Source organism: Zonotrichia albicollis, chromosome 1 (genome assembly GCF_047830755.1).
Source record: "Zonotrichia albicollis isolate bZonAlb1 chromosome 1, bZonAlb1.hap1, whole genome shotgun sequence".
NCBI lineage: Eukaryota > Metazoa > Chordata > Aves > Passeriformes > Passerellidae > Zonotrichia > Zonotrichia albicollis.
Window position 1 is genome coordinate 50,418,618 of NC_133819.1, and position 19,222 is coordinate 50,437,839.

General features: G+C 37.3%; 1 protein-coding gene across 1 annotated transcript in view; it reads right to left on the reverse strand.

The window, feature by feature from the left end:
* The window catches only part of CNTNAP2 (contactin associated protein 2), a 1,022,680-nt gene that overhangs the window by 178,699 nt on the left and 824,759 nt on the right, over positions 1-19,222 (reverse strand). Inside the window, exon 14 of the mRNA XM_005485915.4 lies at positions 6,476-6,632. Coding sequence (XP_005485972.2) covers positions 6,476-6,632 — 157 coding nt within the window. The remainder of the gene's footprint in view (positions 1-6,475; positions 6,633-19,222) is intronic.

The window sequence follows — 19,222 nt, forward strand, 5'->3', positions numbered from 1 at the left end:
CAGGCCTCTGTGTTGTGGCAAAAATGTTTTGCAAGTTACTGTTTAAATATGAAGTTACCATATATAATTCCTTGATTTTTTATACAGTCAATCTGTCTAGTTTTATTGGAAATTTTTTTGTTTGTATATGCATGCGCGCACACACACACACACACACACACACATATATATATATGTATACATATATGATTCTAGTCATGCATGTGCCTCAATAGCACTTTTACAGTCCTTCATGTTCTTTCAGGTATATTCAAGTTTGATCCCTTTCACCTTTTCTCTCCATAATGCTAGAAATAGCAATTAAATTTAAACAAAATGTAGCTGCATAGAGGCAACAATAAGTTATCAGTTTGGTTTTGGTTTTTGTTTTCCACAAAGAATGCGTAGCCTAGACATTTCTGAGCATGTAACACCTCTGTGGAAACTCCAGTTGCTGCCTAGATGGGAAAGTAATGGAAAAGAAACACAGAGACATTGTTAGCAGCTTCTAACAAAGGACAGGAGAAGCCAGGGTCTTCTGACTATCCAGCTCTCTCTGCATCAGCAGCTCTGTTACTGAGAGCACACAAGGTTAAAGGACGATGGATTTTCAAAAGTGCCTCAGGGAGCCAGGAAGTGAAATTTCTGTGATTTTGATGGTAATTATTACATGCTAAACTTAAACCTTGATGCCTACCTATAGCTCCAGGAGCCTTTAATATCCTATTAAATCTGGCTACAAATGACCCACCTGTCATTTCCATGGCTTCAGGCTGACATTTCAACATCCACCCATATTCCTGTAACTGAAACAACTCGTCATTCTGAGCTTTGTTTAGTCATCTTTACCCATGACCTGGAACTTTCTTTTGAAACTCCCTTTGTTGGACAAGAGTTGTGAAGGGAAGAGGGATGCATCCTGCAGAGTGTTCTGTAAAACACCTCACAAAAATAAAGCAATTTGACAGGCTCTGGAGAAAGAAACTTTAATATCCAAACTGTGAGATTATAAATAAGGTTCCCTCCACTGATTTCCTCCGTTTGTCCAAAGCAACTTTATCTAAAAATTCTGCTTATACCCTTTTGATCATCTTTTGGGGCACCAAATAGTTCCTGTAAGATTAGCAACCACACCAGAAGTCAGAAGTAAAGTCCATGACTGGCTTTGTAACCTGAAGTGCATTCACATCAGGAAGTGCTAAATGAAAAAGCTTCTTATGTCACCTTTTCTGAGTAAATCCTTGAACAGCATCATATTATAAGCCTTCTGACTTATTGTCAGAGATCCTGTGGTGTAGAAACTTTGGCCAATCTGAGTCTTAAGTGACCCTAGGCTCAAATGAGAGTAGGAAACAAAATTTCTTTGCAGAGCTTTACATTTGCTACTTAACTAGTACAGTGTGCCTATATCTACAATGCCAGTCATTTTTTTTTTGAAGGAACTGTCTCTATTCCAATAATAATGGTCTTATTTGAATAAGATTTTTTTTTCAAAAAGTCTTACATTTTATCTAAAATTAATAATTTCATTATAATTTTATTTAGCAGCAATGCAGAGAACTTCTTGCTACTCATAAAAGCTACCTTTATTCTCTCAAGATTGAGACAACCTGACTTTAAATGTCAACCACACACACTTTAGAAAGGATCTTTATTAGCAAGCAAATCTAACCTTTCTTATACAATCTGATCCATTTAACTCTGAATTAATTTCATTTTGGACATAAATCATAGATAATTTGGGACTAAAAGATAATTTTGGCAGGATTACTCAGGGTGAAGCTCTTCCATCTGGGTTTCTGTTTCTTTATCAAGACAAAAATGACTACTTAATAATTACATTGCAGCAACAACATGAGTTTCTAAAGAATCAGGTTATATTCTAGACTATATATGCAAATACACATAAATCTGAATTTCGTATCTCATATTTCCTGCCAATATTTACATTTGGCTTATTTACCATCCAGGCATGATAATCAACACATTAGGCATGTGCTAAGTAGTTCTACACAACTATTTTGTTCAGATAGACAAGATGTGATGTGAAATTAAAAAAAATCATTAATGGAAAACCCATACAGATATAAGGTTTACCAAGCCTATGGTATACACTAATCCCTGGGAAAATTTACATTGTGAGTAAGTCCATAATTAACACAGCTGGTTCTGTACTTATATAGAATTACTTACATACTTGGTTAAAAGAAAACCAAAAACAACAAAAAAATGAAAAACCAAACACAAAATTTCATTTTATAAAAGGCATTTCAGGCTGCTTAAAGAGCTTTAATTAGTTCCCTGTTCCTACCACCATGATGCAATCCTTAACTGGTTTTTATTTATTCTGGAGGGCTTCAGCATTATTCAATATAGTAAGCAGACAACACTCCTTTAGTGTAACATTGCCTACTCTCCAAATTTACTCTTATGCTTCAGTATGTGGATACCATTTTATATCTAATGTGTTACTTCAGATCTTTCTATAAAGACCACATTTTCTCGTTGGATTTTTTGTAGCGCTCATTAGAATAGCAGATGATTGCTTCATAAATCTACCTATCCTTGCAGTACTTCCATGAGGGAGTAGCTGGCATAATTTGCATTCTACAGATTGGGTGTAGAGGCTGAAATATGTTAATGTTAAAAACACTCATACTTAGTGCTTCATTTGAGATGCCTGCATGTTAGGTGGGTGGTTTTTTTTTTTGTTTTTTTTTTTTTTTTGCTTTGAATGACTGCATTAGATGCATTCAGAGAGTGATCCCTTATTCTGGTTGCAGCTGTTAATGTTTGGTATTTTCACAAAGTGGACTTCTGGGTTTCTACACTGAGTTTCCAGAAAATTAGGATCAGACTAATGACTGTTCTGTGAAGAAATGGTTTATGAAACTGAGGAAGCACCATGCAGGAGTGTGGTTCCAGAGGCAGGGTTAGAAACCAGATCTCCAGGGAAACATTCTCCTGCCTTTGTTATGAAATCATTCATCAAGCTGTAATTCCTTTCTTAATTTCTAACATGAATTCTAAATTCTAAAATAAAAACAGTGGACAATATTCTACTCACACTACATCATTCTGATTCAGCCTGACCGATTCTTCAGTGGCACAATTTCCTTGTAAAATCTCTCTCCTGAGTCTTGCTTCTCTTCTTCACCTTTGATTCTCACAATTTCTACAGAGTCTTCTTTTCCTATTTTACTTCCTTACCTTTTCTAATATAGCTATTGCTCTGGCTACTGCCTTCTCCCCTCAGGATATTACCCCTGCAACCACCCAAAAAAACCCAAAACAATTTTTCCAACAATGCATGGGCAGGAGCAGAACATCACTGTGGGCATACCACATGCAAATGCAGTGCTCCCAGCTGTGGACAAGATATGCAATTACTGCAAAAGTCCCACTTGAATTCTCAGGCACAGTTTGGTGTTTACTCAGCCCTTCTCTTTTAGGGGAATGTAAATCCTTCTAAAATAAGTTGTGCTGGTGAGCTATGGTGGCAAGCTGTGGAAAGCTGCTTTGTTAATCTATGAACTGAGACTTATCTGCTCATCATAAACTCTTGCATATTCTATTGTCGAAACCAGCAGCTGTTTTGCTGTCACCAGAATTGGGCACATGTGTGTTGGAAGCCCCGGCTGAATTCTGCCTGATGATTGAAGTCATCAAGGTCTCCTTTCCTCTGGATCTCACTTGCTTTTGAGGTATTGATGGACATGGCTAGATAAAATTCCTAACTAGGACTCCTCAAAATAACTCCCAAACCCAAAAGATATGCCTATGGAAAAGACTAGATTCTGACAAAACCAAACTGCAAAAATGAATCCTGAAGAAAATGTCCTTAAAGCCTATACTATAGCTTTCATTTTCTCCTGTGATTTACAGACACCACAGATTAAAATATAATATCCAGTGGTATAATTGGTTTTCATAAAAAGTCCTGCAATGAATAGTAGTTGTCCTGAAAAAATTCTGATACTTATCTAGCGAAATATTTTATGTAATAAAATATCCTTGTATGAAGTTCTGAGTAAACAGTTGTAAATCTTTAATGATAATAAGCCCATTTTAGATCTAAATCTAATAACCATATGAATCTATTTATTAGTAGAATCCACATAATCTCAGTGTATATATGGGGTGCAGAGGTTACATAAAGATTATTGAGTGGATGCTGCTCATTAAATTATCATCTGTGACTCTTGGGGAATCTTCAAGAACAGATCAAAATCCAGTGCCATTTTCCCCATACATTTCCCTTGGTGTAAAGGAAAACAGTCAACATATGGTACAGAGCCCTATTATTCATGGATATGCATCCAGTGCCTCAGGCAATGAAAACTGTAAGTGCTTCCAATTCTACCATTATTGTAATTATTATCACAATATATTCCTTTTATTGTTACCATTTTGACACAGAGCCAAACCTACATCCCTCCTGCCACACTGCTCTAGTGCCTATGATTGAGTTGCAGTCATCTGACTTCATATTCTTCATTCTCTCTATATAATTATATTTCTGAAGTTTGGCAGCATGTGTGATTACCCTGTCTCTGAAACTGACTCCTGTCTATCTGTGGTGTTGTGTAGTTCATCCCATATCATAGCCAACAGATTACTATCCTAACAATGTCAAAGCTTAGGATGGCAATGTCTGTGGCAATATCTGATTTCCCACATCCTAATCTACAATTTTTGCAGGGCCTGGAAAGTTTCCTTTATTATTCTGTTATTGTGTTTTTCATACTTCATTCTTGCAGATCACATCAAACAGGGTTCTGCTGCTATAAAGAGGGATCTTTATAAGCTGAAGAATTGGGTTCACAGAAATGTCATGAAGTTCAACAGTGAAGAGTGTAAAGCCTTGCACCTGGGGGAAACAACCCCATGCACCGGTATATGCTGGGAGCCACCCAACTGGGAAGTAACTTGGCAGAAAACACTCAAACGAATCTGCTTGACACCGAGGTGAACATGAGCCAGCAATGTGCACTTGAGGCCAAGCAGCCAATGGCATCCTGGGGTGCATTAGGCGAAGTTCTGACAGCAGGTCAAGGGAGGCCATCCTCCTCCCCTGCTCAGCACCTGTGAGGCCACATTTGGAGTATTGGGCCCAGTTCTGTGGTCTCCAGTACAAGAGAGAGATGGAATTGCTGGATGGAGTCCAGTGAAGGACCACTAGACGACAGAAGGACTGGGGCATCTCTACTATGAAAAGAAACTGGGGCAGCTGGGGCTGTTCAGCCTGGAGAAGAGAAGGTGAGAAGGATGTCATCAATGTCCATAAGTAACTAACAGGAGGGTTCAAAGCCGATGGAGTCAAATTCTTTCCAATGATGCCCAGTCCTGGGATAATGTACACAGGGAAGCTGCAGAGTCTATCCTTGGATTTATTTAACAACAAAATACTGGGCAACAGTTTATAGGTGACCCTTCTTGAACAAATGAGTTGAACTAGAGTAACTCTGAGGTCCTTTTCATATCCTTTCATACACAGCTATTCTGCGATTCTGTGGTTCTATGACTCTTCCTCCTATCTTTTTTTTTTCTTTCTTTTTTAGTCTCTGACATACCATTACAGTTCTGTATCTCTACATTCATTAATAGCTGTAGAATTTCTCAATTAACCTCAAATGGTTTATGAGCCAGTATTGATTCAATTACCCACAGGTTGCTATTAATGGGAGAAATGTTCATAAAAGTATGGTTTCAATATGTTACTGAACATTGCATACTATGTAAAATATAATCCTGCCTGTCATGAGAAAAGAGACACAAATGATTAAGGCTCACAAAGAAAGTGTTGTAAACCACAGAGAGGGTCTCACTCAAAATGATTATGAGCTTTATGCAGTCTGTTCATGTTTATGGGGAATATCAGAGATGCAAGTTTATTTCTTTTCCTGCCTTAATTAATTATCTCATGGAAAGCCTGGTAGCTTCCTCTGAAGTACAGAGGCTCATTCCATAATATGTGTCTAGTTCTTAACATATTTTTCTTCATGAAAAACAGATAATGAGAGTTGGAGGCACTAGATGAGTGATTTCAGTACATATCACTCACATTTTCAAGTGCTGCAGAAGCAACACTTTAAAGAGGAGAAATCCTGGGAAAAAACCATTAAGTTGCAGGGATAAAATTCATTCTGTATTGCAGTATAACTGAATCTTATGAAGACAAAGTTGCATGGATAACCAAAATGCTGGTCTTTCCTATGAGGACTCGCCTTTGCAATTTTAGCCTTCTTTTCTATAGCTCAGTGGGCTGGAAATCATGAATACAGCCCTTATATTTAACTGTCACAGACACCATGAATAAAATGGAAACCCAGGCATGAGTCGACACTTTGCAGGAGGAATCACAAATATAATAATTTTGCCTTTTTTCTTTGGTAAGAAAGGAAATATAGAAAAAAGATATATTAAAATTCATGGCAGCGTTGCAAAAGTTAGGAGATTTGGTCATTCTCACCCTGCCCTCTTGTAAAGCACTCACCATTGCTTATAATCAGCATCACAGTTGCAGTAGTACTTGGGATCAGTACAGTTGCGTTCGATGCCACAGGCACATTTTTGAATGCCAGGTCCTGATCCGCCCCAATAGTAGTGCTTCTCATTGGCTTTTCCAACCCACCAGGTATATGGATTCCCTTCTGCAAGGAATGAAAATGCAAGGTTATGATGCATCAAAGAGGTAGTGCTCTATAATGCATTAACTGAGCTCAGATGTTTAATATGCAAATGCTAACAACACATAACCGGAGCCATCCCACATTGCTGGCAAACAAAATAATTCATTGTTACTAAAGGTATTCAAAGGACCTTGCCAGGTAAACAGGACACATTTTCTTTTCTGTATTCACAAAATTTATAATGACGGAAATTAATTTTTAATTGTACTCTGTATAATGAGAATATGTTGGCAGATTCCATAATTATTTTTAATTCATTTCAAACTCACATATTAAGCTATCAGATGGATTATTTAAATATTTGACCTTGAATGCTGCACAGGAAAATGTGTTTATTTTCTCTTTTATTATTTATTTATTTATTCATTAATTTATTTTCTAAACAACAACTTTTAATGGAAAATTATTTTGTTGTCACTGGAAAACAAACATGCTCATCATGCTCTCTCCAGCTGGTGCTAAACAAAGCATAAAGAGATATCAAACTCCAAAAGCATTTTAACCTTTTTTAAAAAAAAGTATATATATTTTTTAATGTAAAACTTTAGCAGAGGTATTTTGAACTTTGATGTAATCACATATTGGGTCACATTGTGACCATAATCACATTGGATCTGCAACTGGATATTTTCAAATACTGCTCTGAGATTATTTCTAATCCTTTTGAACTAACTAAGACATTGTGTGTAAATAAATAAATAAACAAACCCCCTCCCCTCTAATTTCTAATTTGAAAAAATGCTTTTACTGGAAAATTATTTTTTATTTCTCTGGTTCAGCAAGACACTCAAATACGAACTTAAAAATTAATAACTTGATCAGTATTAATTTATGTAGTGCTTTTTGACATTGAAAAATAATGATTGAGCTCAGCTATAAACATGTTTTTTTTTTAAATTACTCTTTTCCCTCCAGCTGCTGGCAATTTTAAATTAAATAAAATTAATCTATAGAATTCACTGGTTAATGAATTTTAGCAGTAAAATCCTACATAATATATATGCTACTTCCGTAAGTTTTGGTTTGCACATCTCACACATTCCCTTGAAACTACAGGTACAATCCTTAAAAATAATCATTTCACAATTAGATTTGATTATATAGACCATAAAGCTATATATTCCAGACAGAAGTTGAAAGTAATTCACACCAAACTCTCAAGAAAATTAAATTCTGAAGGTGAAGAGAAAAACCAAATATCTACACGTTTAAAGAGTACCAAACCTTGAAAATGCTCAGCTCTCTGAAAACAATTTTTTCAATGTATTTGAATTGTTAACGCCATATAAGATAACAAAAATACAGTAATGTGAAGAATTTGTGGTGACTGAAGGTTTTTATTAGATGTTGCTGTGCTGCTCTGTATGGCCACTCAGCTCTAATTCAATGGTGGTAATAGTGTAACTGTATTCTGGACTCTGAATTGGTCATTTTACCTTCTGGGACTCAATTATCACAGAATTAAGTACTGCAAGTCAGAAGAATGTGCCACGTAAATGCTGCAGCAGCATTCCCAACCTGCAGGGCAATCTAGCAATTCTGAGAGTACATAGCCCTGCATTAGAAAAGATTATTTAAAAAGCATTTAAGGGTAAATGTTAGCTTTCCACAGAGAATGACAGAATTGCTTTTATTAATACAGGATCCAAATAGAGAATTAATGATATCTGAAATGCCTATTTTACGGGGTTTTAATCTCATCTTTGAAGTTAGTTTCTATGCTATGGTGCCAATGCTGCTGTTTTGACTGTTGCTCAAAATTCACTTTGTTTACATCCTTTCTGTCAAGTGAGGGATTGCATGATTCAGTCAACAAGTAATTTACTGGGAAGTAAGACTGCTAATTAATTTTTTTTCACTATGAGAAAAAAAAAAATTACTTAGAATTGTCAAAAAGCAGATCAAAAATTGAGAAACAGGTAGAATCATTAAAGCGGTTGAAAGTGATGGCAGAATTACAGACTACAGTGATGGCTGTCATGGACCAGTATGACAGACACAAATGGGGCATGTTTCAACTCATTTAAATGACAATTGATGTACAGTTTTAAACCATGAATGTATTCTTGCGTACACAGAGCTGTTTTTCACATCTATTGCTATTAGTGTGTTTAGTATGTTTTTATATAAGCCCCATTCTTCTTCATTCTGAAGAAAAGACCTACCCTCAGGCTGAGGAACACAAACTTAGAAAGAAACAAATGTACATGTTAAAAATTTCCAGATAGGTCGAGAAGGTAATATATGATTTTGAGGGTTTTGCATGCAGCACATATTCTGCTAGACATGCCCACAACCAATAATCCCAGCACTGCCTTGTGAGCACCACCCAAGACTCCCATTGCCTGGCATGTTGTGCTAAGGCTTGTAACAGAGGAGATCTTGGTAGACAGCTCTCATTGTGCGTGGGGGCGTGAACGGCCCTGGAATCCGGCTATCTGGTGAGGGGCGAAGGCCAGGGCCCCTGCGCATCAGAAAACAGCCCCCCTCGGCGGCTTTGGCCTCGGGCTGAGCTGGGTGTTAGCTCGGAGCAGCGCGGTGAGAGACGAATTAGGAGGCGACCACTTGCTGGGGGTAAACTGTCGGTTTATTACAGAAGAACCAACAAAGGAGGGGAAACACCCAGCAAATGGCCCCGAACAATGGGCAGGAGAGGGTTTTAAGGGAAAAGGGGGGAAGAAGGCAGGGAAACCCGGCTATCCAATAGAAATACATATTTGGAGGTACGAAACATAACTGATACACTAAAGTAACCAACTGTTATAAATTATAGGAGGGGCTCCGGGGCTACAGCCAACCATACCTCCCAGAGAAAGGAAAATTCTCGAAACCTGGGAGGAGAAAAAGAGTGATTGACTGACCCCAAGGAGGAAACAACTTTCACTTTATAAGAGAAACCAAGGGAGGAGCAGTTTCATTTCCATAGCAACATAACTGGCAGGGTAGCAGCAGGAAGTAATACAGAAAATGGGGGGAGCAAACTAACGAACTTAAGAACACACCACAGCATCATTGGGTGGCATCCATGCAGTGGGACAAACCCCTAGGCACAGGAATGAGATGAGTGTCACACCAGAGCATTCTGCACCACAGTGGTCATACAAGAGGCTCTGGAGCTCCTTTAGAGCTTCTGGTTAATAAAAGGTGTGGAGACACGGTTACATCCCATCTGTTCTGCATCAGTCAAATCAAATGAGAACAGCCCTTCTCAGTCTTCCTGCTTTGTGCCAGCCAAGAAAAGAGTGAGCAGCATTTTGTCTAAGGCTCACAAGCTTCAAACTGGGAATGCTATGCAGTGATATTGCAGACACCTCTATGACTGAGCATAACAAAGAGTAAAACCCTGCAAAAGGAGAGATTAAAAAAACAATAGAAAAGAAAAGCTAGAAGGGAGGAGGATATATCATGCAGGAAAAAATTAGAAATAAGATCACTGTTCCTCTCTCATACTTCACTCTCTTTTATACCTCTAGAGTCTGCTTTTGAAGATGTAAATCCTTCTGCTCAGGAGCCTTTTTTTTTTTCTTTTTTTCTTTTTTTTTTTTTTTTTCTGCTTTGGAAGGTTTCTGCTTGGAAAAGGCTAATCCAAGTAGAAGGAGCATTGCAGTCCAGTGTGAAGAGTGATCATTAATGGATGCAATTTTAAGTATCAGACTATTTTACAAAAAAATTTTATTTTGCTAAACTATCAACAGTTTTGGTCTTATGGAATTAAGATAAATTCAGTTTAAGGACCAAAAGTAGTTTTGAATGTATTGCAAAGAGAAGTAATACAAGAAGATATTTCTGTTTTTTAAACTACCTTTTCTTAACTTACATATAAATTTTGAGTCATGGGAAGCTTTTTAGTTGTCATTGACTGAGTGTCACTCATCCCCCCCACCCCAGGATTTTGTGGACAAATAGCATAATGAGAAGATGGAGGAGGAAAGAGACTCTCTACCTGCCTAGAATAAAGCCTTGATGCAGATGCTTTTTGTGTACAAACCAGCTCTCCCTTGAGGGATGCTGTGGGAAGTGTTGAAGTTTGTGCGTGCTGAGTTATGACCAGGATGCCTTTCCATATCTGTTCTTGAAGAGAAGCCCCTTGCAAGGTTTTGTGTGCTCAGTGACTTAGCAGAAAAATAATGATATTATCAGAGTAAGGTGTGGATACCAAGGAAATGATAAAGATATCCAATTTTTAAGAGATCCTGTATGCTCACAGAAAGAACAGTTTTCTAAGGACAAAATGGCCAATATGATTTTATTGGTGCATGTAGAAATATGAGCATGGCTATAACATCAGACTCAAATCATATTTGTAGTGATTTCAATCTCTCCCTGTCACACAGACACACACAGACACACAGACACAGACATGAGCCTTTAACATTTATGTGTAATACACTGAACAGTGGTCGCAGTGCCTTTGCAGTGCTGGACTTTGGTTAAAATTGTTTCCAAATATGGTTCCTATTTAAATCCCTGTGCAATATTAGGCCAAATTTGCAGTTATTAGATCAAAGTATATAAAGAATCTGGCCATTGATGTTTTCTATCAAGTTCATCTGTACAGAATATTCAAGAAAAAGTAAAGATTAAGGATAGTTTTCTGTATTTTCACAGATCACTTATTTGTATTCTCACAGTGTCATAAAAAAGTGATTCCTTTTTCATCTCATAAATGTATCTTTGTGGAAACCATTTCATTTAATATAAAACCATACCCAACAAAAGTTAATGTAGTATGAACAGAACTCTTAATAGTCAATAATATATTTATTTCAAATATAGCTGAACAGTCTCAAAATGTATAACTTTTTAAAGTGCGCTTTAGCTGAAGTCTCAAAATGTATAACTTTTGAAAGTACACTTTATATTCTACCAAGCATTTAATATAAACAATTGGTTTTATTACTTAAAAATGCAACTGATTAATTAAATTCTGCTACTTTAACATTTTAGGGATTTTATATTTCTAGGTGTTCAGTACTAGCAACTGAAGCAGCAATACTAAGAGAAGTCAGGGAACTAAATTAAGTGGACTGATGCTCCATGGCACTCTGCTTTCAGAGGACTCCATTCAAAATACAGCCCTTGGAATGCTGATGACTGTATTTATTTGTAAAATACCTGGAGAAGTTAAATATGTCTCTTCCATTTGCTCTGGAAATTTCCCTGACCTCTATAGGGTCCTTAAAACCAAAGAAAATGGTTAAAAAGAAAGGCTAGGAATTCTCTGAAATGGAAGTCAATGGCTCAGAACCTCTGAAAAACAAGACCAGTGAAAATTACTTATTGAGGACCCAGTCTAACTTTAGCAACTACATTTAGCTATTCCCTGAGAGAAATTAGTTGTTCATTTACAGGACTGGATAGCTTTGAATTAAATGGGTCCTTTCCAGTTCCCATTAGTGTTACAGATCCCCATTAAATACTAAGGAATGTCAACAACAATTACAGTACTTGTGTGACTGTCATTATTTTCAGAAAATATTCTTTTGTTCAGTCTTTTATTTATTTTTAATGGAACAGCTTGAATTAATTACCCAGTCATTGTTATTGGTAGAATAGGCCCAAAGACATTTTTCAAAAACATACTTCAACCTTAGACACCTGAATTAATTACAGGTAGAAATGTAAGCTATTTCCCAGGGGTAATATATGAGGATGAAATTAAAGACAATACTTAAAAAATAATAAAATTCAATTTGCACATGTGGAAAGCTGGGTATAATTCTTCTATTTTTGAATAAAATACTTCTTTAAACACGCATTTTGCATTCAGGTACACTACAACACCCAGTACATTTAGCCTCACACAAGGTCAACTGGATTTAAGGTCATGGTTCATTAACACCTGTGCAGGAATTCTATCTGCTATTGCAGTGAAGGCACAGACACTGAGAGAATAATTTTGTCACTGTTTGAAAAGTTCAGCATGCTAATATGGTTGTGCATGTCACAGCTTTCACCTTGCTTCTAATTGCCAGCTTTTTTCTTCACACCGTCAGCAGCATCTATTCCACTCAGGTCAAGTCTTCTTAATGAACACTGTGAGCCATTTATCTGAGCTTTTGAAGACTTAGTATTTTGAAAAAATAATCAAAAGTAGTTTAATGTCACTCACACATCAAACACCTCCACATGTTCCAGTTTGGGATTCTTAAAATCAATGGTGTCAAAGCTGGGTAGGCTTTGCTGGTTTATTTTGTGCTGGTTTGATTTTTCTTCATCTTTATTATTCTGTGCTTGTTTAGGACCAACATGAAGCTGAGTAGACACTTTGCAGGTTTGCTGCCCCTGTCTCATGTCTTGGGAAGTGCCCACCTGGACTGAAAACCCACAGCTGAGGAGTTTCATGGCAAGAACTGGAGAACCTAAACTGTGAGAGATTCTGCTCCTGCTCACAACTCAGGCGGATTATGAGCAGGTTCTGTCAGCTTCAGTGATCACCCAGAGGGCTGAATTATTTCAAACTGAGAAAACAGAACTCAGGGAAGAGTCTGGCAGGTCACACTTCCATTTCAATGACAGTATAGTGTAGAAACTGACTTTGAGCGAACCTTCTAAAATAAAAGGAGAGTTCTTGCATATGTGGTTATAGTGAGATTATTTTTTTAATTAATATTTTACTGATTTTCCATTTCTTCCAGTAACACTTCTTGCTAACTAATGTCCTCTGAAACATATACACATGAATTTAATATGAGAATTGTAAGTGAAGTCAATTCTTATGCTGCTACTCTCATTTTGTTAACTGATAAATATTTTTTTTGCAACCAATTTGGAAAAATATAAAGAGTGCTTACTATTTGTGAATAGATTTTGCATCAGTGGTCACCATTCTAATGACTAAGACTTTAGATTAATCAGACCCTCATGGCAACATAAATGAGACATTTGAGCACACTGGAAACTTGGGGGAGAAAAAACCCAGACATTCAAAAACCTACCAACGATAGGAAAAGAAACTAAAAGTACCCTTGGCCACTTTAGAAAACTAGGAAACACCTAATTTACAGCTACTTGCACATTTAATGAAACTTTTAGTTTGTAATTTATGATAATTTTCATTTTCACATCTGACTTACTTCTTCTTTCACAGTGCTAGTAGCAAATGATTTTTTTCTTTTACTAATACTAGCCTCAAACACTTGTTTTCTTTATAAGCTCACTAAAGTGGTTGCTCTATTTGACAGTACTATTTATTTGCAAAGACTGTTTAAACTGCCTGAAAAGATAAGATTTAATAGCAGCCCAGAAAGAGAACTCTGAAACATGCCTTGCTTGCTAATTTAAAAGTCGATATGATATCTGAATTCATGGCCAAAGCATTTTAATGCAACAGTCTGTATAAAGAAATATTTGGCTTTTTTCTTTTGTAAGATGTTCAGAATTATGCCAAACCTCAAAAGTAATCTATGAAAGGGAAATATCCTTAAGATTTTAATAGAAAATTAAGATAAATATTGGAAAATAGTTGTGAAAAGCGCACAAAATTTGAGTAAATGTTAATGCAACACACTCTATTTACTGTTTTCTTAAGAGCATGTTAAGATTTAATCGCTGTCTCCTTTTCCTCCACAGCCATAAAGAAGTGTATTTTAAAGTGAAGGTAAAGATAACCATCTCCATAACCCTATAACTAAAAGAGCTGCCCTAAACCCTAAACAAGAAGAGCTTTCATGACCTTCAGTATCAGAAACTAAACCCAGATGTTCAGATGTCCCACCAGGAACGCTGGCTTCGCCACTTATCCTGGAAGAGAGGACCCCTGCAATCAGTCTTCACTGTACTTAGGCTTCAATTATGTTTTGGTGCATACAAAGTGGCCAAACTGAGAAAAGACCAAATTTTCTCATCTAGGTCCAGTAAAGACAGAAAAGGAAACCTATTCAAGTGCTTAAGGAACAAAATTACTGCCTTAATGATGACCATGCCTCAGGCTGATGGCCATTGCCATTGTGTTCTTCAGTTCATCATTCTCATGTGCCTGGATATTTACCTGTTAATTTTTCAGAGAACTTCTTTCATACATGTGTATATCAATCCCAAAATATAAAGCAGCAAATACAGTATCTTTTCCTAGAAATAGATATTTAACGAAAGCATCTCTTCAGCAAGGCTATAGGGGAACTCCTTTTTATTGAGTCTGTATTTTTGTTCTAGTATAACTCCTAAAATGTCAGTGCCTGAATCTGCAAATATGTAGGCAAAGATGACTTTTCTTTCAGAATTAGCAACCTATAAAAAAGATCAGGAGGGAGAATTGTCATATTGATGTTCAATGGCATCTTATGAAAAAGCTGTCTGACAGCTTTATTTTGCCATTGGAGAGATTTACTCCTTGCCCCAGCTCATGAAAAGCTAGTACAGTACAAATGATTTTTTCCCTTGTCAAAACTCATATTCCAAGCTGCAGCACCACTAACCAAGCCTGACTTGTTATTTTTCTGGGAATGGAGTCTCAGTGGTGAGATTTAGCTGGGGAAAGCAGCTGTCAGATGTCCTAGTATGCTACTATTTGCTGAGATTTAGAGTGAATTCATTATAAAATCACTACAGTCCCTGCTATCCTTAACAGCATGGTGTGCCAAACTTGCTACTGTTGCAATTAATTGTGTACTGTAAATTCACTGGATCATTTAAGGCCTAAAAATAAATGTCTTAGCTTGACGTAGTGCTAAGGGGAAAAGCAAGTACTTTTAAAAAACTAAGTGTCATTTGTGGAATAAAAAGAACACTTACAGGCATAAATACTCAATAAAAACCAGTCAATTATATTTTTTACTATGTTTTCTGAAAGAATAGACTTTTCACTGCCAGGACTACCTGAGGTAGAATAGGTGCCAGCAACAGCAAAGCTGGGAAAGTCTCACAACAAACTCAGAGCTCTCCCTGGGGTCTGTCCAGCCGTGTTGTGACAGATTGCTCACGTCCATGTCATGGTCTTGTGAAGAACATACTAACAATAAGTGAGAGGATTCTGTGATTTTGCTGTGCCTTTCTGTGGTCAGTTGATAAACTTAGCTCTGCCTAAGCCTGATGGACGGGTAAGCAGCGTACACACATACAAGCACCCATTAGCCTTGAAATTCTGCAGGTTTTTATAGTTAAAAGCCCTGTTTTATTTAGCTTCTTTAAAAGGACATAAAAAGCCCAGGAACTCAACAATGATATTTCAACAATGAGGGGATGTCTTCTGAAGTTTTCTGTAGCCACAGCTTCATTTTATGGCAGAGTCGCATTGGAAGACTTCAGAAATTGTGATTATTAGCACAAAAATGGCTACCCATGTAAGTAGTACAATTTAGTGTAAAATCAAACTGAGATGATTTGATCAGACTGAGAGCAAAGAGCGGATCATGTAAGGTGGCGTTCTATGCATTACATGGCAAAAGGGCAAAAGAAAAATTAAGTTCTGTAAAATGTTATGTCAATGATAGTGATATTACTGAATTGTACTCATGATCTTATTTTTAGATTAATTCCATTGCTGTTAATATATAATGAAGACAATCACAACATTCCTTAAAAAGGCTTAAAATAGCTAAATAATTTTTGGGATCTTACTTCACACACCCACATAGAAGTGCCTTTAACCTTTACAGAGAAGAAAACGGGTAACATTCTTATGTGCACCTACATGATCCAGCCCAGAATATCTTGCTGCTCCATTTTATCTGATTTGCAGCAATAACAGCTGACATGAAACTAAATATGACAACTCCCTAAGAGCCAATGCCATCATTTTACTAACAAATGAAGTAAAACTAACAAGATCCCAAGGTAAATTAAACTACAATCATCGTGAGCAGAACTGATGCAAGCTTTTTCTCCAAAGGGTCTTTCCTTGGAGGAACCATGCCTCTTGCAAGTATTTATCCTTTTGAAATACTGCTCCTTGCCCCCAAGCAGTAGTTTAAATTGAAAGAAAAAAGCTATTATAAGAGACAGAAGGACTTCAGGCTTCTCTTCATCCATGTGAACTTAATATCTGGCACTTCATACAGAATGTGGACTTTAGCACTGTTGGAAATTGGTTTTGGGAAGCACAAGGGTTTTCTTTTGTTGATGAGACTGCTGCAGCTGCTACTGCTGCTGTTGATTTTCTGTCCCCACTGACCCTTGAGGAACCTCAGAATCTTTAGCTTTACTTCTTCTGTTTCATTGTTCCTCCACTGCTGTATTGAAAGCCATGAATTTTTGATAATAACACTGATATTTCAGCCTAAGAAAATTTGTCTTTTTTTTTTTTTTTCAAATTACATAGTGTGCATGGACAGTTTTGAAACCAGAACTAACACTAACATATGAATACCGATATTAACCTGCTTTCATGATAGCAACATCATTCCCAAACTGCCAAGTCTGAAGGGTATCCCCTTCATGATCCCAATCATGACCCAAACTGGTATTACCGAAACTTGCAATGCACTGTGTTTCATAAAATAGATACAGATTTCAAATGAGGAAAAAAATGACACAATGAGCCTCAACACTGAGGCTCATTGACTATCGAGCATATCCAAATTGAAATAAAGGAAGCTATACTATGCAAAAAGCATCATTCTGGGACCAATAAAGATTAAAGCTGGAGGTCCAAACCCAAGCCATCTGCTAAGGGCATTTGAGACAGAAATGGAAACACAGTAAAGAGTATCATTCCCTAAGAAACCCTTTCAGAAGGCATTTTCATGTTTCTACAGTCCAAACCATTTAATTTCAAAATGCTTTTGCTATTTAAGGTCAACCGGTAAATTATTGCAGACTATTATACCCTCTTATTAGAATTCATACAGATGTATGAATAACCTTTTAAAGGTTATACTTAATACACACAGATTTTAGAAATTATATGAGACATTAATGATGATGATGTTGCTACACAGAAATTATTTCAGTGTGAAAGGGAACAAGCAGAGGAATGGGGTAACTGTCTTCAGATATGTGTTGCAGCTTACTCTGGAGAAAACTCTCTTTGCATCCAATGCTGGGATCGTAAATTAAAATAATCAGAACCCTTTTTAAGCTGATCATTTGTCAGCCTTGTTAATGGGCTTGTGCTTTGCTATTTAGACAATTTCTCTTCCAGGTCAGGTTGGGTCTCATGGCTACTGTAAAGAACTGTGTCTCTATTGATTTCTGGAAAACAGACACATGTATTGATTGAGACTGCAAAAACGGAAATGTTAGGTGATGTGTTTCACATTGTCAAGATACCACCTCCTTCAGTCTGCACTCAGGGCAGTCTTTTTGCTTGCTGAAGCTTGTTTCATCAGTCCATTCAAGCATATTAATTCTCACACGTGGGTTTCACATTTCTCCATGGGAAAATTGAAATTGGCTAATGACATACTTTACTGAAGACTTAATAAGATATTATCATAATATCTTATTCTATGAGTTGAAATGACATCTCTTAACTACCATTATATACTCTGAGGGCAGTAGAATTACACTGGTGCAGTGTATGGAGTTCCAGTTGCACTATTAACAGCAGAAGCAGAGCTCCAATTTCACTTGCTTCCGAAAAACTTGACTTAAAAATCCTACACTACTGAACTGACATGATGAATGATTTCACCTGCTTTGGGTGACAGAGTTTAAGCTCCACGCTCTAGAGGGAAAATGACATATTGATGAAGCTAACAACACCAGTGTTATTTCCTGTGGTCAATTCTTTGCACTCCTTTTGCTCTAGCGTGCCATTTTCTTTTGTGAGAACCAGGAGTGTACCTCCCTGCCTTCAAGGCCAGCTTGCTCAGAGAGGTCTTTCAAAAGCCTCAGCTGACTCTGAAGCTTCTCCAAAAAAAGCTGGATGATGCTTCAGCAGAGGCTTCCTCCCAGAAACTCTGCCAGAAAACCTCACTGGGGGCCCTTCCCTTTCCTGGAGAACTCCTTTTCAGAGTGTACCCACATGTGCACCACTGCAGGCATCGCAGCCTTGGACCTCTCCAATTTGGACCTCTCCAATTTGGACCTCGGCCAAATGGCCTTCTGGCCTGACCTTGAACCTGCCTTGTCACTGAGGACTTAGTGACTGCTGGCCTTTGAACCTGGAAGTTGTCTCTGACCATTACTTGATATGGAAATACCCTCTTCAAATAGTGATATTAATGAGAATCCTTAATGCACATGATACAGAAACAATTTACACAATTTACACAATTTACAATTTTAAACAATTTTAGCCTGTTACATGAGTGTCCTGGTTCTGTCAGGACAGGGTTGATTTTGGCAGGAACAAAAGGAAGAGCATGGCAGGGACATGGAGGTTGTTCTGTACCAGCCCAGGTCATTGCTGGGGCTGTTGTGGAAGGCTCCTGTTATTGTACAAGCTGGCTTGTACTGGGAAATTAATTTGGCTATAGAGAAGAAACCCAGCTGGTTCTGTAAACTGGCCACTGGGCTGAAAGACACGAACCTCAAGCAATTATGTTCCATCCTAAGCTGCAGACATTTCACTGGTTCGGGAGTTGGATGGTATCAAAGATCAGCCCAATGAGCTACCCAGACCAGTTTTTTTTCAAACCCCTTTATAAAGAGGGGTTCAAAGAATAAAC